The following is a 26,546-nucleotide window of genomic DNA, read 5'->3' as shown; positions in this document are numbered from 1 at the left end:
TAACACGTTCTGGAAGTTCACCATACCCCTCCCTGAATTTTCCAACTGCAATTTAGCCTGTACACAGTACTCCATATGAGGTTTCATCAATGTCCTATATTACTGAAGCATAATTTCCCTACTTTCATATTCAGTTCCCTTACAATAAACAGCATTTTGCTAGCTTCCACAATTGCTGGCCACACCCATTTATCAGCCTTCTGCAAATGATATGCTGGGACAGTCAGATCAGTTTATATCTTCAATCTCTTGTTTAGATGGTATGCTTTTTATTTTTCCAGCCAGTTTCACACATTCCTTATTTTATTTGCACATTTACTTATCCATGTTTCTTTATAACTTCTCTATATCTTCACAACTTTCATGCTTATCTTTGAGTCGTCAGCAAATGTGCTAACTGTGATGCAAGTAAGATTTAAGTTTCTGATTCCAGTTGGTAAATGTAAGTTTTAAAAGCTGAGGGACCCAAATGCTGCTTGTCTGAAGCACCTGAATTAGTTCCTTTCTTACTAACTACAGTTTCCCAGCCTTCCGATAATTATTGGGAATGGTTAATAAATTACCCCAAATCATCATGATTGCTCATTGCTGGTATCCCTTTAGCAGGAATTTTAATCAACAATTTTTTTTTGGAACTATAGGTAACAAGGTTTTAAAACAATCTGTTTCAAATGCTGTACACCTGAACACACACTGTGGGAGGAAAATCTCGCCATTCTTAACCAGATGATAGTTTTGCTATATTACTAGAAAATGGAGACCCTATTGTTCTGTTTCTTACATAAGGACTTTACCTTGAGCTCCCCGTAGCCTCTCCTTTATTCTTGTTTGGTTTGTATTCTGGAATTTAAACCCTTAAGTTGTAGATTTGAGCCTATCTAAGAGCAGTCTGTTTTGTGTTGAAATATTTAATTTTGTTGCCACTTTGACACTGTGTAATACTTGTCTTTCCTACTGAATATTTGATAAAAATTATTCATTTTAATATACTTTACTCGTACAGCCTTTTTTCTGTCTGCTAATTAAAGTTTTGACAACTTGCATTCGCAGAAACTTTATTTCTGATTTCCTTTTTATTTGTTTGTATTCCAGTAAAAGCTTTTTCCTTTGTTTCTGGATTTATAGTTCATTTTTTATTTTTGTATGATTTACTAAACATTTTTGATCCCACTTGTTCAATGTATCAGTAAATTGTATGTAGGTTGAAGAGATTCTGCTTTGTCTTCAAATGGTTTATGATGCCATCTAAGCTATGAACACATCTGGGTGTAGTGTATAAATGAAGTAATTTTGTGTTTGTCAGGATGTTCTGATAAACTAGTTTGTGGCGAGTTATTATTTAACACAATTAACATTGACTGTTTCTCTTTCAACAGATGTTTTCTGACCCATGTTTCCAGCATTTCTTTTTTTTTAAGATTTCCCAAACTCCGCAGTTTTTATTTTCTGTTATTGTTGAATATGTTTGAGAACTCTCAGAATGCTATTAATGATAAGGCATTAATATTATTGGAGTTATGTCTAAGTGGATTTTTTAAAATGTATACCATCAGAATTGGGCTTCATCTGAGTTGAAATGGTAGGCTTCCTTCAGTATGTGGTGAAGATACTTTCACAATGATGATTGATGGAATTTCATGATTTGGACCTGATGAAGGCATGAGGGTATGGTTCAAATTCAGCATGATCTGGGATTTGGAGGTAAGCTTGCAAATGGTTTTGGTGGGTTCCATTTCTCCTGTCTGCCTAGGCACGGGGCAAAAGCAAAATAGACAATGGAGCGTGCACATATGGGAAGTGCTGTCAAAGAGGCCTTGAATTGCTGTACTTTTAGCCACGCTATTGTCATGTATTGTTGATGGTGAGTGGAGAGTGAATGCTTCTGATGATGTGGTTTACTTTCCATTGTGTTTTAGCTTCAAAATTGTGAAAGCAACATGTATTCTCCTGAACCTTGAAACTAGTGAAAGGGATGTCAGGAGAAGTAATGTGCAGCAGGATACTTTGTTTCTCTGTATTTGAGGTTGGTCCAGTTAAACATCCTCGAACTCAAAAGAACACAAGAAAAAAGGGAGCAGGAGTAGGCCATCAGGCCCTTCAAGTTTGCCCCACCATTTAATATCATAGCTGATCTATCTGGCCTCAACTCTTCATCTGTGTCATTTCTCCCTATCTTCCTTAATCTATCAAATATTTATCTACCTCCACTTTAAATACTTCTCATGATCCAGCTTCCACCACCCACCAGGGCAGAGAATTTCAGAGATCTGCCACCCTCTGCGAGAAGAAATTTCTACATACCTCAGTTTTAAAAGACCAGCCCCTTATCCTGTAATGTCCCACTGTTCGAAACTTTATCACTGGTGAAAACATCCCAATATCTTCTCTGTCAAGCCCTCTTAGGATCTTGTGAATTTGAATAAGGTCACCCCTCATTCTTCTAAACTCCAAGGAATACAGACCCAAGCTATTTGCTCTCTTGGTAGGCCAACCCTCACATCTCGGGAATTAACCTGGAGAATCTCTTTGTACTGCCTCCAATGTTTCTGTATCTTTTGGGTAAAGGGACCAAAACTCTGTGCGGTTTTCCAGGTGAGGCCTCATGAACACCCTGTATAATTGCAGCAAGACCTCATTTTTTAAAAAAATTCAACTCCTTTGCAATGAAGGCTATAATGTTGTTTGCCACCTTAACTACTTGTTGGACCTGCCTGCTAGCTTTGTAATTCATGCACTAGGATACCTAGGTCTCTCTGTACTCCCCCTGACTGGCAGACTCTCTCTTTAGGTAATCTGCCTTTTGGTTTCTGTTACCAAAGTGCATGACCTCAAATTTTCCCACATTAAATTCCATTTGCCAGTGGCTTCTAGTCAGTGATCATCCCTAGCATTTTCATGTTGAGGGCTTTATTAATGGTAATGTCTTTCAATCATAGGTGGATTAATTTGACTCCTGTTAGAGATGGTCATTATTGTTAAGTGTACATTGTGACCATTACCTGATGCTTATCACCCAAAGCCTATATGTTGTGTGTATCTTTAGACGTAAATACTGAGTGCTTGATTATCTGAGCAGTTTCCAATTGAGCATGAATTTCATTTACTCTAGATGAGGATCTTGTTTGGTGTCGCATTGAGTGTTGTGCTATCTTTAATTTGAATTAATTTGGAGTCAAACCTGTTAACTCAATTTTCTAAGAGCTTGTTCACTGGATCAGTGAATTTGCGTATTAATACATTGACTCTCACACCTACACAGTCAAAATACTTGTAAAGTGGAACTGGCGGAGTGGATCTTTTGGCCCACTGCACTTCAGGGGTGGGCACAGATCATCATTCTATTCAGAGGTTTGCATTGCATATGACACTTGGGAATGAATACAGTATTTTAAATGTTTCTGTATTCCTTCTATAGTCAATGAGAATCTTTCTTCTCTTCATGAACCAATATTTCAGAAATGGATGAATGTTCCAGAACAAACTCTTGTTTTTTTTTAATTTGAGTAGGTCCAAGGTTTTCTTGTGCCTTTTTATTCTTTTGGCTGATTGGCTTCCTCTCATATCTCCATTTATTTTTTTGTTAAAGTTATGTAGATATAGTGAATATATTACAAAGAATTTCAAATTTGTCCTTGAATTTTTCTAGCTTGTAATTTTCCCTCCTAAATATGTAGACTCACTCTTGTAAAGTTAAGTACCCACTGAGGCAGCCTTACTTCAGCCAGAGACCCCTATACTCTACAGTCCTGGATTTATCATTGTCTTGTTGTTCATGTTAATTGTCTATTCTCTGTGCTAGAATCCAGTACACCACTTTTGTCTTTTGACCATTTAATCAGTTTGAAAATAGCATTGCATTTGCATTAGGAGCATTACTGATCAGTGTATAAAGTAAAAACAGAACACTTCAGGACGTTATAAGGCCATGAAAACAAGGGGTTTAGCCCATTTTGGTGTTTGTTGTTGTCCTATCTGACTGTTTTAAATATGCTGCTTACTGTGCTCTCTAACCTCCTTCTAGAAGACAGAAATTCTTCTATCCACATTCTTCATTTTATGTTGCTTTTGCTTGTTCACCACAGAAAAGGACAAGTATTTTATCCCTCCTCCTGTTTTCCAATCAGCCTTTCACCCTATTCTTCCTTACTACAATAAAACTTTGATAATCTGGCACTGTTGAGATTTTAGTGCTGGACTGGCAGATTTTACAGACTGTTGGATATTCTTCATATTACCACACCAGCATGCTATTAATTTACCTTTTATTATACTGTGTAGCATCTCAAAAACATTTTCCAGGGAGCACTAGAAATGGGACCCTGCTAATCCAGGTGCTAAACCTTCAGGATTTCCAAACAATGGGATAGTTTTACTGTAGATTCTATTTTTCTGTCCAGCTCAACCACCTCCAGACTTATCCAAAGCTCTGCCTAACCTCCTAAAGAAATAGACTTGTATAGCCAGTTTGTCAAGCCTCATTTGCCTTTCAGTTAGACCATAGCTAATTTGACTTTGTCTACTTTTCTAGTGCATGGGTCAGTACATGGAACTACGATGTGGCCATTACAGAGACTTGGCTGCACAAAGCCAGGAACGGCTACTGGATGTTCTGGGGTTTAGATGTTTCAAAAGGGACAGGGAAGGAGGTAAAAGAGGTGAGGGAGTGGCATTGCTAATCAGGGATAGCATCACAGCTGCAGAAAAGGAAGACTTCCTGGAGGGATTGTCTACTGAGTCAGTGTGGGTGGAGATCAGAAACAGGAAGGGAGGAATCACTCTATTGGGAATATTCTATAGATCTCCCAACAGTAACAAAGACACTGAGGAGCAGATCAGGAGGCAGATTTTGGAAAGGTGCAAAAATAACAGGGTTGTGGTCATGGGTGATTTCAACTTCTAGTATTGATTGACACCTTAGTGCAAAAGGTTTGGATGGGGTGGAATTTGTTAGGTGTGTCCAGGAAGGTTTCCTGACACAATATGTAGATAGGCCGACTAGAGGAGAGGCCATTCTAGATCTGGTGCTAGGCAACCTGGTCGGGTGTCAGATCTCTCAGTGGGTGAGCATTTCTGAGGCAGTGACCACAACTTCCTGACCTTTACCCTAGCCTTGGAAAGGGATTGGAGCAGACTGTATGGGAAAGTATGTAATTGGGGGAGGGGGAATTATGATGCTCTTAGGCAGGAACTTGGGTGTGTAAATTGGAAGTAATGTACTTGGGGAAATGCACAATGGAAATGTGGTTGTTTCGCAGGGGTTTCTGGATGGGTTTGTCCCATTGAGGCAGGAAAAGGCTGGTAGAGTGAAGGAACAGAGGTTGACAAGAGATGTGGAATATCTAGTGAAGAGGAAGAAAGAAGTGTACTTAAGGTTCAGGAAGCAAGGATCAGACAGGGCTATACAGAATTACAAGGTAGGCAGTAAGGAGCTTAGAAATGGATTTAGGAGAACTAGAAGGGGGCATAAGAAGGCCTTAGTGAGTAGGATTAAGGAAGCCCCCGAAGTATTCTACTCGTATGTGGGAAAAACAGGAGGATGACTAGAGTGAAGGTAGGACTGATTAGGGATAGAGGAGGAGATAGGGGAGGTCCTTAATGAATCCATTGCTTCAGTATTCACCTGTGAGAGAGAAGTTGATGTTTGTGAGGACAGCGTAAAACAGGCTGGTAAGCTAGAACCTGTCAATGTTAAGAAGGAGGATGTGCTGGAACTTTTGAAAAACATTAGGATAGATAAGTCCCTGGGGCCAGAAGGGATCTATCCCAGGATACTATGGGAAACGAGGGAAGAGATTCTGAGGTAGGTCATGCATCACAAGCCTTATTGAATTCTTTGAGGATGTGACAAAACACATTGAGGGTAGAGCAGTGAATGTGGTGTATATGGACTTTAGTAAGACATTTGATAAGGTTTCTCATGGAAGGCTCATTCAGAAAGTCAGGAGGCATAGGATCCAGAGAAACTTGGCTGTGTGGATTCAGAATTGGATCACCCATAGAAGACAGGTTGATTGTAGATGGAGCGTATTCTGTCTGGAGGTCAGTGGTGTTCTGCAGGGATCTGTTCTGGGACTCCTCTTTATGATTTTTATAAATGACTTGGATGAGGAAGTGAAAGGGTTGGTTAGTAAGTTTGCAGATGAAACTAAGGTTGGTGGTGGTGTGGCTAGTGTAGAAGATTGTTGAGGGTTACAATGGGACATTGATAGGATGCAAAGCTGGGCTGAGAAGTGGCAGATGGAGTTAAACCTGGAAAAGTGTGAAGTGATGCATTTTGGAAGGTCAAATTTGAAGGCAGAATATAGGGTTAATAGCAGGATTCTTAGCGGTGTGGAGGAACAGAGGGATCTTGCGGTCCAAGTCCATAGATCCCTCAGTTGCTGTGCAGGTTGTTAAGAAGGCATATGATGTGCTGGCCTTCATTAGTCGGGGCAAGAGCTGTGAGGTAATGTTACAGCTCTATAAAACCCTGGTTAGACCACACTTAGAATATTATGTTCAGCTGGATTGGAGAGCATGTCTTATGAAGATAGGTTGAGCTAGCTAGGGCTTTTCCCTTTGGAGCGAAGGAGGATGAGAGGTGACTTGATAGAGGTGTACAAGATGGTAAGAGGCATAGATCGAGCAGACAGCCAGAGACTTTTTCCCAGGGCAGAAATCGCTGACACAAGGGAGCATAGTTTTAAGGTGATTAGAGGAAAGTATTGGGGAGGGGGGGGAATATCAGAGGTAGTTTTTTTTTAGTGGTGGGTGCGTGGAACACACTGCCAGGGGTGCTGGTAGAGGCAGATACATTAGGGACATTGATAGAAAAATGGAGGGGTATGTGGGAGGAAATGGTTAGATTGATCTTGGAGTAGGCTAAAAGGTTGACACAACATTGTGGGCCGAAGGGCCTGTACTGTGCTGTAAAGTTCTACAAGTTCTATATACTCTGACCTTCCAAAATGCCTCATTTTGCACTCGACAGGATTAAATTCCACCCACTATTGTTGCACCCAACTTTCAGCTGATCAATATCATGATATTGCCCAAGACTATCTTCCTTGCTATTTGCAATGCAAATTTTCCTGTGTTCTGTAAACTTCCTAATCACACCTCCTACCTTCATAATCAAGTCATTTATGTATAGCACAAACTCAAAGGTTCCCAATATTGATCATTGCAGTACACCACTGGTCACAGACTTCTGGTCAGAAAAGCAGCCCTCCAGCAAAGCCAATCCTGGATCCAACCATGTGGGACCCTGTCAAAGACCCTACCACAGTCCATGCAGGCAACATCTACTGCACTATCCTCATCAATTTACTTAGCTGCCTCTTCAAAAAAAATTCAAATCAGTGAGTCAGGATTTCCCACAAACAAAGCCAAACTGACTCTTCCTGATCAATCCCTGCCTTTCCAAGTGCAAATTCTGTCCTTTGGAATCTTTTTCCAATAACTTCCCTACCAATGATTTAAAATTCACTGGCCTGTAGTTACCTGGCTTATATCCACTGCCCTTGGATAAAGGAACCGCATAAGCTATCCTCCAGTCATCTGGTAACCTCACCTGTGAAGGTGCAAAAATCTCTTTCATTGCCTCAGCATCCTCCCTGCATAGCAGCCTGGGATACATTTCATCAGGCCCTGGGGATTTGCCCTCTTTTATTTCCTACATATCTTTTAATGCCATCTCCTTAACACTAACAATACTCCAGAATATCACAGTTGCTCCCCCTGAACTCTCCACCTACCATGTCTTTTTCCATGAACACAGATGAGAAGTATTCATTTAAAACCTTGCCCACACCCCCTGGTTCAATGCACAATTTGCCCCTTTGTGGACCTATGCTTTCCCTGGTTACCCTCTTGTTCCTAATATATTTAATAAAATGCCTTGGGGTTCTCCTTAATCTTGTCTGCCAGTGATACTTCATAGCCCCTCTTTGCCTTCATTTCTTTAAGTACTCTTTTACACTCATAGGTTTAAAGGTCCCTTGCATTTTCAGTCACCTATGCTTTTTTAAATTATCAATTCCTCTATCCCAAGCATTTCTGAATATTTTTGAGGAACTAATGAGGAAGATTGATAAGAACAGCACATTTTGATGTGGTCCATGTGGACTTCAGCAAGGCCCTCATCAAGTTCCCACAAGGTAGACTAGTCAAAAAAGCAAAAGCCCATTTGATCCAAAGGCTGGTGGCGTTGGATCCAAAACTGGCTCAGCAACATCAACCAAAGGGTAATGGTTCAACACTCTGTCCCTTGCTATTTTGCAATATAAAAGATTTATTCTTAAATATAAGAGGCATTATAAATAATTTGTGGATAATACAACAACTGGCCATGTGACTGACAGAGGAAGACTTTTGACTGCAGGAAGACGTAGATCTTGACATGAAGACAAACAAATTGCTAATTAAGGAGGTGCAAAGGGAATAATGGTGTGAAGGAGGAAAAGGACCTTGGTTAGGTCCTTAAAGGTGGTGTGACAGGTGGATAAGGTGATTAAAAAGGCTTTGGGATGCTTTCCTTCCTTAGCTGAGCCACAGGATATAGGAACAGGAGGGTTAAACTAGAACTGTAAACAATTATTAGTATGTGTGCAGTCCAAATTGGCACATTACAGGAAGATATGGCTGTATTGGAGAAAGCAGAGACTTGAGTATCATGAAAGGACTGTGATGAAAGATTGGATAGGTGGATGGGAAGATTGGAACAAGAGGAAGCTGAGGTGGATATTTAATTGAGATGTATAAAGAGCTAGAAGGACTAATAGGAACAATTTGGTTCCCTTGGTTGAGTGGGACAAAAACCAGGGAGCGATCTACCAAGTTGGGAGAGAATTGGAAGGGAGATGAAATGAAGAAACACTCAGATGGTGGTAGCATTGGAAATGCTTGCTGCCTGAAAGGATGGTAGAGGCAGAAACCTTCTTTAAATTTAAAATGTACTTGGATGTTTATTTGAAGACCCATACTTGCAGGGCTGAGGACCAAGAGCTGGAAATTGGGATTAGAGACCACTTTTTTTTCCCCCAAGGTAGCACTCCTACCACAAACTGCCTCCTGTGTTGTTAGTTATCTTTTGGGTTGTTTTTTCTGTCTTTGCCTTTGAAAAATAAATCCATTTCTGATTTATTAAAAGTCTTGAATTTTGAGAATACAAGGCATCCTGTCTGCTGTGGATCTCTGCATATTCTGGGACTATATTCATTTTCTTTTATAATGTGGTTATGTGAGTAAATGCCTTTTTATTTTGTGTAGATATTTGCCCAATAAAGACCAACTGGTTCAATGAGTTTCTCCTACTCAGTTGTGTTTCAACAAGGTAACTTGACCTTTCATGCTTTTCTTCTGTTGGGAACTATGCAAGCTCCTTGGGGCAAAAATGAATTAAAATGAAAAATAAACATCCTACAAAATCATACGGTGAAATATGCCCCTGGGCAACCCATCCCAGGCATTTAAAAACAACTTTGAAGAGAGAAATAACTTAATGCCTAACAATATCCTGTCAAATTTATTGTACAACTATATCAGTCTCTGCCTGTATTCTAATTAACTCATTTTGGGAGGAAAACCACTAAGTTCCTATGTTTGCGTAGCTTGATTACACAGTCCTCTAGTCTTCCAAACTTGTATGACTATGCAGTTAATCCCAAAATTTTAATTACTTCTGTCAAATCATTCCAGATTCTTTAATTGTTTCAGCCTATTGTGTCAAGGGATTATAATTATTAATTTAGTTGTCCAGCTCTAAATTTGCCAAGTAGAGGCAATGTGACTTGACTTTGGGTTGGGGTCAAATTTGACTTGGCTGTAATCAGGTTTTAATTTTATTCCTCAGCAGTCCTCTGTACCAGAATGGCTCTTTCCCACTGGCTTGAAACCTGAACTTAACACCATGCTGCAGCTACCAATCCACATTATCAGTGTGTGGATTCTGTTTGCCTTGCTTTGGTTAAGGCTGCAGCTTTGAGACCTGTTATTAAGTAGGCAATGCATTCACATAGAGCTTTTATGAAGTGATCATATCCAGATCCCTCTGTTCAGCTTGACCCAACTTTAAGGTTTAAGTTAAATGAGGAGGGCTAGAACAGATTTCTGAAAGACATTGCGCTTGATGAACCAAATTATTTTTTGCAAGCAAGTGGTTAATGAAGTAGATGTTTATTTGTATTTTAAAGTATTTGACAAAGTACCATTAGACTGGTTAAGGAAATTGAGTCTCAAGGAATAGAAAGTTTGATTTTTGGAAAAAAGACTTTTTTAAAAAAAACACAGCAAAGATTTTTGGTAAATGATTATTTTTCAGCCCAGAGGATGGAAAGGTGGTGTGTGCAGTGTTAATCTTGGAGATGAGAAGCACGTCCTTTGGCCTACTGCAATCTGTACCAACTGTCCAGTGCCCATTTACATTAATCCCATTTTATTCTCTCAAACAGTACAGGATGTATACATTGCCCATTCCTAAAACCTGACTGACAAATTCAAAATGAAACTTTATGGCCATTCAGAAAAAAGTACATAAAGGTCAATGTGTTGATCCAAAAAGCTTGCTGTTCACACTGAGTCAGGAAGCTCAAGATATTCCCTTCACTGTTCCCCTTTTTTAAAAAAAAATTCCTTCAATATCATTTTCATATGCCTTTCTTCAGCAAGAGTAAAATCTGAGGGAGGCCAGAACAAAGATGAATATCACAGCCCATCATGCCTGTAACTGCTATTTGAATGTACAGTTAATGGTAGCAAGAGACCAGCCTATTCAGGCTGGTGCTGGTCCTGAGTAGGGTAGTTGAGTCCTTGTTTTAAATCTTCAGCTGCAACCTTCACAGTGCTCCCATTTATCAGAGTAGACTGGGTGCCTACTCATTGTTCATTCCTCTTCAGGATTATGGCTGTCCCAGGCATTCCCTGCCCTGCCCCCACAGCGCCAACAACTTTCAGATGTAGGAAGTTGTGTGTAGGAGCACACGTGGTGTGTAGGAGCAGAGGGATTGTAGGGAGACAATACCTGCAGGTCTTTGAAAATGGCATTGAGATTTTTGAGTAATTAGTAAAGCATAAGGGATCTCAAGTTTCATGAATCAAGTACAAAAGCAGGGAGGTTATATAAATGCTTTATAAAGCTCTGGTCCGGCCACAACTATAATATTATGTCCAGTTCTGTTCCCCATCCTCTTGGAAGGATGTAAATATCCTTAAGAGGACTCAAGAGGTTTACCAATATGAATACACGCATAAAGGATTTTAGCTACAAGGTTTGTTTGGAAAAGTTTGAGTTCTTTTCCTCAGAGCAAAGAAGATGGGTTAATGGATTTAGACAAGATGGGGGGGGGGGGGGGGGGTGGAGAAAAGCAGTTCCTTTTTGTTTGATACCCAAGGGAAATGCTGTAAGTGATGCTTAAACTTGAAGTTGCTGCCAGAAGCGGTGATTGATTTCAAAAATAAATTGGGTAGGCACTTGAGAGTGGAATAAACTAGCAGGGCTTGGGGATGGTGGGAAAATGGGACCAACTAGGTTACTCTATAGAGCTCACATTGACTGAATGGACCATATGCAACCTGTACTATAACATCTCTGACTTTATGGCATGGAAATCTGTTTTGTTAATATCTCAGAACCAGCATGCTGCAAATGTTGGCATCTCATTCTGGTATTTTACTGCTTCCTTGAAGCTAGTTGTGTTCCTTTGGTTCTTTCCTACAGTGCTGTCCTTGCTCCAGCTAACCTGTGATAATTTAGAGCCTGCTAAATAAATGTTTGGATTTGTGTGCAAAAATGTCACTTTCACAGCACCTGTCCAGTAGGGATTTGTTAGGTTACCATGATCTAATGTGGGATTGTTACCACTGAATATTGCTGCTTGCTTATTTGCATTGTTAGGCTTTCTGCTTATTACCAGCTGGATTTCAGTTGTGCACTCATGGAACACAGCAGGAAGAAATATCTTCACTTCTCGTGTTAAGAACTTGAAGCTCAAACATCAACAATACAACATTGTGTTATATGGAAATTGTGAATAGCTTATTTATATTTATGCACTGGTTAATCTGAAACTAATGGGCAAGGGGCTCAAGGTGACTGCTTGCTGATCTAAGCTGGTGGAAGGTTTAACAGGAAGCATCTGATAAAGAAATGTTTATTGCAAGGCACTGCTCCTGCTGCAGTGGTCTGTGAACGGAGAGGACATCCAATACAATTTCTGGTGTTGTGTAGAAATGCATAAAAATGGGATTTCTCTCTCTGACTCCACGTCACTGGGCTGCTCTAGGGCATTACTGGTAAAGTTCACTGAAATATTGCAAATCTGCTAAACTGTCTACCTGCATGGATCTTGGCCCTCTTGGATTAAGGTTGAACAAAATTACCCTTTGTTTTTATTTTTGTTCTTTAGGAACATATTTGCACAAGATTTCAAAGTAGAAAACCTCATGGTAATTTAAGTTTGTGCATTGTAAATTAACAGGAATAACTGAAAACTAAATGTTTGTGATGCAGGTACTTTCAAATGTTTTACTAATATTCTGTCATTCTTTTTCTCTGTCCTGCTGTCCCCCCATCCCTCACTGTTTAAAGGTTGCAAAATCAAGGCATTGAGAGCAAAAACCAACACTTACATCAAAACTCCAGTTAGAGGAGAGGAGCCCATTTTCGTTGTCACTGGGAGAAAGGAAGATGTGGCAATGGCTAAAAGGGAGATAATTTCAGCAGCAGAACACTTCTCAATGATACGAGCATCTCGAAACAAAAATGGAGCAGTACCTGGGGCTCCATCTGGAATACCTGGCCTCGCTGTACCTGGCACCCCTAATCTGCCTGGGCAAACCACCATTCAGGTACGAGTGCCCTACCGAGTGGTGGGTTTGGTGGTAGGGCCCAAGGGAGCCACAATTAAGCGAATCCAGCAGCAAACCCATACATACATAGTCACTCCCAGTCGTGACAAGGAGCCAGTGTTTGAAGTGACAGGCATGCCTGAAAATGTTGACCGAGCCAGGGAAGAGATAGAAGCACATATTGCTGTTCGTACTGGCAATTACATTGAAATCAATGAAGAAAATGACTTCCACTCAAATGGAACAGATGTGAGTTTTGATAGCAGTGGGTTCGAATCCACATGGGGGAAGATGAACTCTGTTCCTACTACCCGCAATAGACTTCTCTCCAGCTACAGGAATGACAGCTCAAGCTCCCTTGGGAGTGGATCAACTGATTCCTATTTTGGAAATAACCAGGTGGCTGACTTCAGCCCAACGAGTCCATTCAGTGCAGGTGGTTTCTGGTTTGGAGAGTCTGTTGCGACCATGAGTTCTGATGATTTGGGGTTTGAATCTCCTGCTTTCGACCAGCTTCCAGCCACACCTCAGTCTGTGATCTGGTGTCCATTTGAACAGGGAAATCCTATTGGCATCGGTAATGAATCAGCTACTGGTGCAATAACCCATGATAGCCAACCAACTACCCCCCGCCTTTCACCAACCTTTATGGAAAACATAGAGATCCACCTTGCCAGGAGGCCTTGCAGTGATCCCTTGAACATGGCCAGTCAAGTTGGGCTTCCAGTATACATCTCTGCCTTCTCCAATGGTACAAGCTACTCCTCCTCCAATAGCAGCACCACATCCGGTTCACCTACTGACTCCTCTGGCTCTGGAATGGCCCGGGGGAAACGCGATTGTGTGGTCTGCTTTGAAAGTGAAGTGATTGCAGCCCTGGTACCATGTGGGCACAACCATTTCTGTATGGAGTGTGCCAACAGAATCTGCGACAAGGAAGAGCCAGTGTGTCCAGTGTGCAACACACGTGTTACTCAGGCTATTCGCATCTACTCAATGGACCAATTGGTAGGGTGATGAATGGGCAAGGAAGGGAAAGTAAACATTGGTACTTGTCTGAAAACTTCCTAATGCTAAAACATGACTGTTATGTAGTTGGATTCGTAGGATTAGACTATGGGTTTTCTGTAAATTTAAATAAGTTGGGTAATTTTTGATGGGGAAACTTGTTTCATGGATCACAATACAAGATGGGTCAGCTTGAGTATAAATGCTTTGAAAATGTTCTTCTAACCAATGTGAAAGTGGTCTTGAGGTGTTTATGTTAGTATTTAAGTTGTGCCACTTTCTTTTATCTTGGGTGTATTCTGGATATACAGCCTCAAGTCTAGTTAAAAGTCTCTGCCAAGTTAGCTGATCTCTACCATTGCTAAAACTGATTTCAGTGCTCTTTAGTTATTCCTACTGGAAATATCTAGTTGAGAAAACAATTTGTTTATTATTTTGAAACCCTCTGACAGTTGTCTTATTTTTAACTTTCCTTTTCCTTCCCGCAGTTGTTGGTTCAAACTTGGATAAGGTATTGGAGTACTGCAAGCACCTATGGAACCCTAGCACAGTAAAGAATTTAAGGAGAGGAATACAAATTGGGGTTGGGATCAAAGCGTAGAAATATGATGGATGTGAAACTGCAGTGTCAAATTAGTTGGACCCAGGGGAAAATAGAAGATTTATTGTTCTGTGGGTATGGAAGATCTGGCAGTTAGTGAATTGTTGCAGGTAGTTTTTCTGCCTTGCCTCAAACTCTCAAATACAATTTCATTAACATTTTAAAAATGTTGAATATTGTCTGCTAGTAAAAGAAATTAGTCATTATATATTTGAGAACTACATTAAGCCATTAGCGTATGTGTCCTGCACATACCATTTGTCTTTAACGAAAGACAGACCAACTTAGTGATGCACAAATGTTTGCTGATCAGTTTGAATTACATACTGAAATAGTTGGGGCAGTGGGGAGGAAAAGCAGTGTTTTCTAGTGGGGTGTGATTTGGGTGTAGTGATGGTAAGTGAAGGACTCTGCTCTTTTTGGGTTTTGATCGTCAGCCAGTTGGCAAGTAATCTGAACCCAGGCTGCTGGATGGGATGTCATTGCTTTTCGAGTGAGACTTGAGATTCCTTAGCTCATTCCCTGTGGGGAAGTACTTGGCTAATGAACAGTTAAGTGATTATTTTTTTAAATATTATACATAAACATAGATGATGGATTATGGACTGAGTCTTACTACTCAAAGAGCTGCAAATCCCTGCCATTGAAGATTTTAAAACATTCAGTAATCTTGTAGGTACTAGTCCAGAAGTGACTAGTATTTGCTTCTAACCAAAAACTATCCCCATACCTTGCAGGTGACTCCAGTAACTTTTTTTCCCTAAATAATACTTTCTCTGAACACCATGATTTATTTCATTTCCTTTGCTTTTCTAAACTAGCCAATATTGAGCAGTAACCACCTTCCTTCCCTTAAGAACAGTTTAGTCAGCTGTTCAAAGCTTTTTTTTCCATTGTTTATGGGATGTGGGCATTACTAGCAAGGCTCTTAATGCCCTGAGAAATTGGAAGTGGACTACCTTGAACTGCAATCCTTCTGGCAAAGATATTCCCATAATCCTGTTTGATTGGGTGTTCCAGTATTTGGATCCTATGAAGAAGGAATGACAATGTATTTACAAATTATGTTGGGAAACCCCCCCCCCCTTTTTGAGGGGAAGACTCTTAATGACTATCATTGTTGGATTAGGATTTGTAACTAACAAATGAAGGGAATCCAAACTACAGTGCAATTATTGTTTATACCACATTGACCCATGTGCCCATCTTGTAGCACTTCAGGATTTGCTTATTTTAAGGAATGAACTACTTTGGGATATGTGAATTTATTTTTTTGCAGATTTTATTTCTGTTCCCTAATTTTGACAAGACTATGGACAATTCACTACCATGATTGAGCCATGTTATCCAAAAGCTTGAGTTTACAGCACTGATGGTAACAGAACTGTCCAGTGAATCTGGAGGTCTGAGTTTCCTATATCTTCATATCTTAGATAGCTTAGGAGGCAGTGATGAAAACACTATCGTTGTAGCTGGCTGATTAAGTTTTAATTGAGTTTTTTTTTGCCATGGTATTTGTAGTTCCATTCCCACTGCTGGTTGTATAGTAGCTCTACCAATGGGGGAGGAGGCTGGTTAATTGGACCAATTTGTTTTAGTTACATTTTGGCCAGGCTGGTTTTTATCATATAATCTTGTGTAAAAGTTTCATTGATTTTTATCTGAGTTCTTCAGAATGACTGGGAATTTTTATTTTCACATTTTTTTCATGTTAATATGTTAATTGCTGATTCTGGAGTTAGATAACTGCTGAAATTGTTTTGGTTTGGATGCACTTGTACCTACTTATTATGATCACAGAGATGCTGGATTTGAAGTGAGTGAAAGGTATTAACAGGACCAAGATGTAACATGAATTGAGCCACACATCTTCACACATTTTAATGATTTTTGGGGGCAATAGTATGATTTTAGTTGCAGCTTTTTTTGCAGATTGATGAAATCTGTTTGAAACAGACCAATGATCCCTACAACTTCTTTCATTTTTCTCTAAATATACATAAACTGTCAGTAGGTTGGAAAATCACTGTCCCATATAATTTTTGAAGAAAATGGCCAAGAGTGATCTGCATCATTGATTTGCAGCCAGCCTGATGTTTTTTCTTTTGATAGCCAGTTTTTCTTTAGGGCACCTATCTGGAGGCACAATTGCTGAAATTTTCCATTTGTAAATTTCTTGGAAGCAGAACTTTCAGTAGACATCAATTTAGCTTTCTTACAACTGATAAATCCTAAGACTGATTGACAGATTTTGCATTTGGAGTTTATGGTCAATGACAGTTTTAACAGGCAGTACATGGAGAAATAATTTGCGGCCTAATTTGTAACTAATCAAAATGTGCATTGTTATTCTAAGTATCTCTGGAAAATTCCAAGATACCATCAAATATCCACAATTGTTTGACTTCTGTGGTGTTACCCACTCAATGTTTTTATCAAATCCTACCCTGTTAAGGATGGGAGCTGTGTATAGAGATGGAAATTTGTGAGTTTTAAAATGACAGCACATCAACTAAACAGTTTAAACCATGGGAGGCCCCAAGAAAAAAGTTCTCACTGAACTCTGATTAGAGCTGCCTGCAGCAGAAATTCAGCATTGTTAATTTTTAAATAGCATTCCAGTTTTTCATCCTTAAGAAAAGATTACTAATCTTTTTTCAGTTCTTACAATATACGCTCTAAGATTTTATAAGCATAAATGCTGTTTCCAATTTCAGAGTGATAGAACAATTTTTTTAACCAGACAGTTATGTAAACTAAAGCAAACTGCATGCTTGCATTTCCCACTCCGGCCTTGTATAGTCTCAATGCAAGTGTCTTGCAAAACTCCTTGTGATGCATTATATACTGTCTGTTAAATATGATTTGCCATTGGGTACATTTTTGTGGTAAGTTTTATAACCAGTTCCTCTTCCCTCCCAACACAAAATAGAACTTTCCGAGGCTAGTAATGATTCACACTTCTGGGCAATTTTCCTCCAATTTATGAATCTGCACATTCATCATAATGATGACAGATTTGTCTCATGGGGTAATTAGCTGGAGATGCCTGTCTATTAATTCCGCGCTCTCGCTCCCAACTTTCTGTTAAAACGTGATGATCATTAAAATGTGACTGTCTTTTCAACCAACACAACTTAGATTGTTAAAGTTGGCAAGTGAAAGGCTTAGTTTCTAGTACTAAATATAATTATTACACTGTTATGAATTATGTGGCCTGGTGCTTGAGTCCTAATCAGAGGTTTGGAAGTTTTGCCCTAGAACTGTATTCGCTATACGTTGGAGGAGCTTCCATTTGTCAAACAGGTTTGTAGTTTAAATGCAACATGGAAGTGATATAGATCTCTGCTGTGAGTGATTGGTGGAGTTAGTTTACCCACCATTCACTGGAGTGGGATGCAGAGCAACAAAAAGAAAAATAGGGCAGGGATAACAAATCACTTAAATAGATCTGATTTTTAATTAATCCTTGTATGCTTAATAATGTAGAAGCAGGAAAGCATGAAGTTTAATAGTGCTCACCAACTTTGTGTGAGTGGTAATGGCACATGGAGCAGGAAGGTCTAGGTCAATTAATTTTTGTGCTGAACTTGATGCCAGATACGCATCCCAAGTTAGTGAAATGTGACTGGGTGTTTAGCAACTGATTGCAATGTGGAATCAAGAATTCCCTGCAATTGAATGCTTGTCTAATGCTCTCAGTGACTGCTCTCCCACAAGTTGATAACTACTTGAGTGAAATATGGGAAGCAGTGGACATATGGATCTGGGCCCTGGCAAACAGGCAACCTCTTCAAATGAGGATGGGGAGAAGGTCAGTGATGGGGGAACTCTTAAAAAGGAAAATGGGTCAAGTGGATTTATTTGTCCTACTGCCATGCAAGAACATTATTTTGTCAAAATACAGCTATGGTTTTTTTTGTTCTCCACTCAAGGGCAAGTTTAACTTCAGTACTTGTAAATATATATCCATCTAGTAGATATACAATTTTATTTTTATTTCCACTTGAAGTTACATTTCGTATTCAAAGTTTACAAAAATAAAGGTTTTTATTTCAATTTTTTTCAGTATGAAAATTGCCTTGATGGCATTTATGATGTAATGCATAACTTCACTGCTAATTTTTGCTTGTAGACTAGTTGATGTCAGTATTAAAATTAACACTAGTTGCCATCTTGGAATAGGTATTGAACAAATGTTCGCTAAGCATGTATTTTGTATTGGTAAAATTTAAACTGCATTATACACTACAATTGGAAAAAGCCAAGGAAATAACACAAGTCTGTATTATTTCTAGTTCAGAAAAAAACACAAACCGAGAATGGCAAAAACATACCAATAGAGTTTAGTATTTGCTAATTTTACTACACATCGTTTGTTATGTATATGTAGGGAAGTGATAGGGATACAAATTCAATTTATTGAGTAAAGTTTAAAACCATATATTTTATGATAAAGGGCCTTTAACTTAATGTGGCCAAAGCACTGATATATATTTGCTGTAAAGAGAATTATAAGAGTTTTATTTTTCTGATATTAAAAGTTACTTAATAAAGACTGTTTCCATTAAAATTGACTTGTCTGATTTTTAATGCCTTGTTAACTGATCCAGTAAAACCTTTGAGTTTAATCCAATGTAATCAAAATTTGAGAATTAGACTGCCAGCGCTAAGCTTGAAGAGCTAACAAAACCTGAGAACCTGAATGAAAGTATGGCCTGTATGCCATTCAGTGCTCTTTAAACTTGTTTCGCCATTCAGTCAGATCATGCATCCATCAACTCCAGTTACCCGCATTTGCTGCTTGTTCGTTGGTGCTCTTGTGTAACAAAACTTTTAATCTTAAATTTAAATTAACTTGTCAAACCAGTACTCAAAGAAAGAGTTCTAGATTCTCTATGGTGAAGAGGGTATTTCCTTGTTTCACTCAAGTTCAATTGATTAGTCTACTTACTATGGAAATGGATAATTACACGAAGAGCATGGAACATAGCTTTATAACTTTTAAGCTGGAGGTGTACCTAGGTGAGACACTCTACATAAAGGTAAACAGCTTTTTATTGGACTTGAAGCACACAAACATGACACACACATGATGCAGGTTCTAATTCATGGGAAGATTGCTTTTTAATTTGTTTTGTTTTGTCCACACATTTAAGAACATTGCAGAAGGTACACAACAGCCATTGCTCTTCAGCTTGTGACAGCAGCTATTATGTGGATAATATGCAGAAGAAAGCTGCTTGATCTATATATGATAAAGGATTGATAAACTGCTTATAATCATGATTTAAACATTTACTTTCAATCTATCTCATTTAGAATGTGTTTATCATGTATTCTACTGTCACTTGTGCAAAGTTAACTGCTGTATCCTACTTATGCTCAGACTGCTTCATTTGCTTGTAGTTGAAAGGAAAATAGGCTAAAAATTGAGACTAACTGAAAACTCATCAATGCACTGGTTACAAGTCAGGTGACTAAAAGTGGCATATTCTATACAGTAAGAGTGGCATATTCTCCTATACTGATGAGTATTAGTAAATCAGGTTTTTAAAAACAATTCAGTATCCTCTCTCCCTCCCTCACTCCTCAAAATTACATCCACAGTGATGTACCAAAGACGTACAGGTTAGGAGCTGTGGGCATGCTATGTTGGCGCCAGAAGAGTGGTGACATTTGCAGGCTGCCCCTGCACATTCTCAGTGATGCAAAAAGACTCATTTCACTGTTTCAATGTAGATGTGACAAATAAATATCATGTATCTAATTGTCAAAATATAATTTTAATTACAGCTAAACTCTGACTTAAATATGCCTTTGTCTTGCATCATGAATATACTCTTTTCAACCAGTTGCTTTTCGTTTTTTTTCTGTATTTATGAGTGTTAACCTTCTTAATTATGAAAAATACATTCAGACAAAATATCAAACCAAAAAGGAATCTTGTCTAATTACAAGGCTGTGTTGCTTCAGAGAGCCATTACAAATGCAAAGTACAGTAGATGGATTTAGATGTTGGGAGTTGTATCATCTGCTTTAGACATTTTAGATCGAATGCTTTGTCAAACCAGATTTCAGTACTCTTTTAATTTGATCTTCTTTATTACTGAATTCTAGAAATGTTGTGTTTAAACAGTCCTTGGTTTGTGGCTTTTCAACATTTGTCATATATGCTGTTACACCAGTAGGGGGTGTTCTATTCATTTCATGGTGATCACTACCTAATATTAATACTCAAGCAGGTCTTTACCCCATAGAGATAGTAATGGCTAGTTCATAATCTTTGCACCTAAAGTTGGACCACAATGTGTTTTTTGGTCTCTAGTGCAAGTTCGTCAAACACCATAAATTTCAATCTTGGGCTAAAGTTGTTTAAACTTTGAAAGCTGCATCAACAAGCAAGTAAGTAATGTGAAATTGCTTGTGGACACCTGTATCTATTTGATATCTTGCAATTGCTTAATCCCATTTTGTTTAACACACTGCAAGTCATCCAACCCAGTAGTACAAGATTCATTGGTAAGGAAAATTCTTCTATCCTTTGCTCATTTCTTTTGCTCAAAGTTTGTCTGTGTCACCCATTCTCATCCTTGGCATGTTGCTGCAAAATCATTGCTTTTGTCATTGTTTTTCCAAAGGCAGGGCATGATCCTGTTTTGTGGAACACCCCATTTCTTTCCATCATTCAAAGCTTCATAAGCCTTTAGCCTCATCTGAATCTGTGACTCTGGTACTTCTATATTTAAATTTTCATCCTATTTGACTACATTACCATGCTTTTCAAATGTATGACACATCTTGTCATTTAGCCAAGTTAAATTGGCCTCTCAAAATGGTTCTAGCACCTTTTATCTGCAATCCCAAACATGGGTTGAAGCAGATCATCTTTCTTGGCATTATAGTGGGTTTTGTTATGGAGCATTGAAAGTCCTTGTGAGTTCTTTATTCTACAGGGATATGGGTACTCCATAACAGTAACTGCTATCATTAAAATCCTTTGGTTAGTTGTCTGTAGTTAAAATGTTCTATCCTGCCACTGAATGGAAGTGATCAAGTTGATTTGTGAATATTGTACTCTGGTGTGACTAAACTATAGAATTTGAACTGTGTTGGGTACCAAGGGCATGAAGAGAGAAATGAAGAAATCCTTGTATTTGGGGATTACTACCAGAAAATAGGAAATATTAATGAGGCAAAACAAGTGAGTCCTTAGAACTGATGACTTGGATGGTAAAGCTTTTGTAGGTACCCTTGAAGGTTGCTTTTGATCTTTCAGAACTATCTAGATTTCAGAATAGTCTGCACATTGGAAACTAACAAGCATCACTCAGAACAAGTATAGAATTTAGAAGTAGATGATTGGTAGCTGAGTATTGTAGATGTTTCTCCTGGAAAGCTAAACTACAGTAGAGACCTAGAATTCTTAACTAAATTAATGTGATCGTCAGCTAGGTTTACAAACCTAACTGTGATTGTTCTTCAAACATTTTAGTAATCGGTTGGAATAGGACCAGTGCCAATAGTTCCTGGACACCAGTTAGCCTAATATCAGTGGGTGGAACAATGCAGTTACTATTAATTGATAACAGAACACTTAAAGCGTAAAATAACTACGAGAATGGGCATGGTTTTATTTAAAAGGACACCATGCTTAACAAATTAATAAAAGTTCAGTGAGAATATAACTAGCAGGGTGAACAAAGGCAAACTGTGGATGTGGTGCGTTTGGATTTCCAAAATCATTTGTTAAGATGCCAACATTAAAGTTCAAGCAGTTGTGTTTGAAATCAATAGAAGATTGGTTAACAAACAGGGGGGAAAAAAAAGACACCAAGGGATAAATAATTTTCTTGTAGCCAGTGGGGTGTCACAGGGATGCTATTTATCTTCTAGGAAGAAGGGACCAAATGTAGTAATTCAAGAAAGAGAGAGTAAAAGAGAAACTTAATACCATTCAGCATAAAATCTAAGAACAATGGCAGAATATTGTTAGAAACATGGTAGTATACTGAATGGGCAGAATCAAAACAACTTCCAAATTCTAATGACTTTAACTTGGAAATGAGGGGCCCTAGTGGATGTACTGTATTTTAATTTTCATGAAGTATTTCATCAGGTGCCACACAAGGTCTTGCAGTTAGGAGTTTAGGATTGGGACAGAACCAATGATGACCCTTCTGTGCTGGTAACTGATCTAAGAGGCAGAAAATAACTTACCTGGATCTGCTGGTGTCAGCTTGTTGTGTGAAGCCATTCTGATTCTAAATGGTGAGCCCATTTGATAGCAGGACTGTTTGCACTAAATGATACCATCTCTTGCATTAGAAGTATTCAAAAAAAAATTAAATCAATGAACTGACTTTATACAAGTTAATTCAAAAATAGTGTTTGATGGTTTGTGTGCAAGTTAATACTTCAGTTGTTCTCCCCATCCACTGAAATGATTGGGTGACTGCCCCTGTGTCAAGTCCAGCATGATGTAGATTCCCTCATTCAAGACTTATGTTGTTTTTAAACCTTTTAAACTTCATTTATATGGCATGGTAACGGGCCCTTCCAGCCCAACAAGCCCACGCTGCCCAATTACACCCATGTTAACCTACTAACCTGTACATCTTTGAAATGTGGGAGGAAACCAGAGCACCCAGAGGAAACCCACACAGACATGGGGAGAATGTACAAACTCCTTACAGTGGCAGAATTGAACCCCGATCGCTGTGTATGTCTGATTAAGGTGACAGGTCATTTGAGATGTGGTTAAGACTCTATATGGGTGGGGCCAGAATCACACACAAGGCTAATCAGATAAAGATGGCAAATTTCCTCCCCCAGAAGAACATTTGTGAACCAGAATGGGTTTTATAGTGAAGTGGTCAGACATGGGGACAAAGCCTGAAATATTGCTGCTTAATTTTTTTACATCAGTTAATATGGATCTGGATTGGTTGAGAGAGAAAGACATCGCTTTTCCCTCTTTCCTCCACCCCCTCCCCTCCCCCCACCCACCCCCATGATGAATTTGGTAATTGGAGATAATTAGCCTACTCATACAATCTCCATTTAAACACAGCCTTAACGCATGAGACCACCCAATCAATCAGAGATTTGAAAGTACAAGGGATAGAGCAACTAATCATGTGCTGCTTTGTCTTGGATTGGTTAAGAGTAATAGCTAAACATTGGTTAACATGTTGGTATTGGTGGAGATGCCTCCTCTAAATTTGTGCAAAATATGGTATTTTTGTACAATGGAGTGTGTACTGCACCAGTGGGTTGAACTGGCTGTTCCCAAGGTGAAAGATTGAATTTGACCAAAGGATTAGACTGATTCCCTTGCTCCACATCAATCCAATTAGTTTCATTGTTACTGTTATTGCAGATGGGGTCTGTGCTTCTTAGTAAATGCTGGGTTGCTCAACCTGTTCAGTTATGATTGGGGATGTAATTTGATGTGTTCAATAATTCTTTATGACTTGGATAAATATAGCAGACAATTGCATTCTTTAAGTATAGGTCAGAACATGCCAGCTGTCAGTTAGATGTGGAGGCAGTTATTCATATAAAAGTATCATTTTCCCCGAAGAAATGTTGCTTCATTCTGGTCAGCTGTTCACCCTGTTTTGCATAGTTATTGCTGATGGAACTGTGATTCATGTATGGCATCACTATTTCTAAAATTAAATGTTTTGCATATTTTTAAAAGCCATTGCTTGGAGAAATGGTACATGTCTGAATGCTGGCAAGACATCAGATGGGTTGCAGCATTGCTCATTAGTGCCACTGGCTGGAAGTGTTTCAGAAAGTCACAAGGTAGGTCACATTTCTGTGGTGCATCTTTAAAATCTGCAATTAAGCACATTCTACAGGCATAAAGTTAATAAATCCCAGTGCTATGCTAGGAATGCACCCAAGGGTGATACCTGGCTGTTGAGCTGGTTACTACAGAGAAATCTCCAGGCTGCTGAGTGCAGTGCAGCTAAACTAATGGAAGGGGATACAGCAGTGCTCAAGGGAGACTAGGCTCCAGGTGGCCTGTCAACACATGGAGCAGCTGCTGCCTGTCCCCACTCACTGCACTGGTCAGGGTGCAGCCCCCTAGCACACTGGTGCAGCTGCTCAGCATGGAGATTCACCCTAATCTTCACTCACAGGCAACCTCTCTACACCCATGAACAATTTGCTGTGGGTATGGTAGTAACTGGGGTATTGGTAAACTGGTGCAAAATACTAAATTGCTGGCATACCAGTATGAAGGATTGGGTAGGGCAGTAGTTCCTGGTACAATCTAGTGTACTGCATTGTGTTAACAATGTGGCCTCTACATAAGAGAAACCAGAGCACTGGCACTCAAGCTGCAGAATTGACCTGAGCTGGTTGCCTGCCATTTTAATTTGCTCTCTGCACTGATCTGTTTGTGGTCTCTTGCACTATTAGCCTGCAGGATTCTTAACTTTTTTATGCTTGACATTCCTCTTTTTCATCTCTATATTCTGGGCACGTCTCATTAAGTCAGACTCTATGATATCAACCTTTGCAATGTGTTGATAAGCGGGTACATTACCCCATTCCCTTTGTTACCCTCCTTTACTTTATCAAGACTAATTTGCTTTCTCTTAGTTCCAGTGAAGGGTCTTCAAACTGAAATGTTATTCTTTCCACAGCCGCTGCTGCGCTTTTCCTGTTTTTATACCCCTTACGATGCAACCATCACCCAAACAATAACTGCAACAAAGCTCTGGAAAACACAGATAATTTTTCTTTGGAGCCAAGGGAATTTCCTCAATGTGCCTGCAAAGCCTTGTGTATTTGGTAATAATGATCTCCATCCTTCTACATGCTTCAGAGACAATGGACTACCTATACAACAGGCACCTGAAAGCACTCTAGGGGTACCACTATCACTACTGCAAAATCCTCCAAATTCAAAGGTCAACATCCTCTTCCAGGCATTGAAACTGAAGCTTAAATTATTCTCAGCCAGCCACAGTGGTCAGGTGTCCTCTCACTTCTAACATAGATTTCCAGGACAGAAAACACTTCAATGAAGTGTAACCAGCTTTTTGTGGGCAGTCGGTGACCTATTCTAGAAATGGAGTTTGAGGAAACGAATGCAAGAGTTGCTCATGCATCGTATAAAGTCAGGTCTGAGAAACCAATTTCAGATGCATTGAAAAACTAACATCCTCATTGATTCAAGGAACTGCCTGACCTGTGACTGCTCAAAATAGACATGCTTCAGGAAAGCCATGAAGCATCAAGTATCATTGAAGGGAGCATACAAAAACAAGCAAAGACAAGAGCAGAATCTCCCAAGTTGTCATCTACCTCTCCCACCACCATACAGTATATGATCCATTTGCATCAAAGCCTGCAGATCCCCTCCGCAGGGCTTATCAGCCACAACTTAAGGTGGAAGCAAGTCATCCCCACCTTGGGCTGCCCAGTATGATGCCTGAGACCACTGTATTATCTCCAAATACATTCAATTTTCAGCCTACCTTATCTATTGCTGTCTTCCTGCAGGCTTCACCTGGCACCTTCATTGTTAATGCTATAACCAATTTTTGTACCACCTGTAAACTTCCACCATTTAGGACTAAACAATGCAGAAGAAAAATGAAGGAGCACTTGACCGATACCGTATCCCTCATAGTGGAGTTCAGTTACTGATGAGCTAGAGGCATTTGAATTCAAGAATCAAGGTACTGTTTAACCAGGATCCAATGTTGGTCAACAAGTAAAGAAATGACAGGCAAACAGGACTTAGTGCAAATTAGAGTATAAACTTGAGGTCAACCAAAAACAACAAGGGAAGCCTGTTTAAGGAAGAAATTTCAATGAAAAACTAACATTCCAAGAAGTATCTTGCAATGAGATCTAGGTGTGCTACTGTGTACTTAGAACACCACAGAAGCAGATCAGAAAACCATCCTTGGCAGATGATCATAATTCAGATTAATAAACAGTCACACTACATTAATGAATTTTTCATGTACTTCATTTTAAACTTGCTAAACAAACCGTATTAGGGGGCCATATGAAAGCTTGATTCTTTAACTTTACCAATACAAATCAATCATTTACTGCAGTGTACACCTACTGAATAATT

At 39.2% G+C, this 26,546-nt stretch overlaps 1 protein-coding gene across 1 annotated transcript in view; it reads left to right on the top strand.

Moving 5' to 3' along the window:
- LOC127566437 (RNA-binding E3 ubiquitin-protein ligase MEX3C) overlaps nt 1-19,010 on the top strand; it is a 29,600-nt gene extending 10,590 nt beyond the window's left edge. Inside the window, exon 2 of the mRNA XM_052008851.1 lies at nt 12,566-19,010. Within this exon, the coding sequence (XP_051864811.1) occupies nt 12,566-13,842 (1,277 nt within the window). The 3' untranslated portion in view covers nt 13,843-19,010. The remainder of the gene's footprint in view (nt 1-12,565) is intronic.
- The last annotated feature ends 7,536 nt before the right edge of the window (nt 19,011-26,546 follow it).

The sequence above is a fragment of the Pristis pectinata genome, chromosome 2 (assembly GCF_009764475.1).
Source record: "Pristis pectinata isolate sPriPec2 chromosome 2, sPriPec2.1.pri, whole genome shotgun sequence".
Lineage (NCBI taxonomy): Eukaryota > Metazoa > Chordata > Chondrichthyes > Rhinopristiformes > Pristidae > Pristis > Pristis pectinata.
This window is presented reverse-complemented; position numbering and strand designations above follow the sequence as displayed.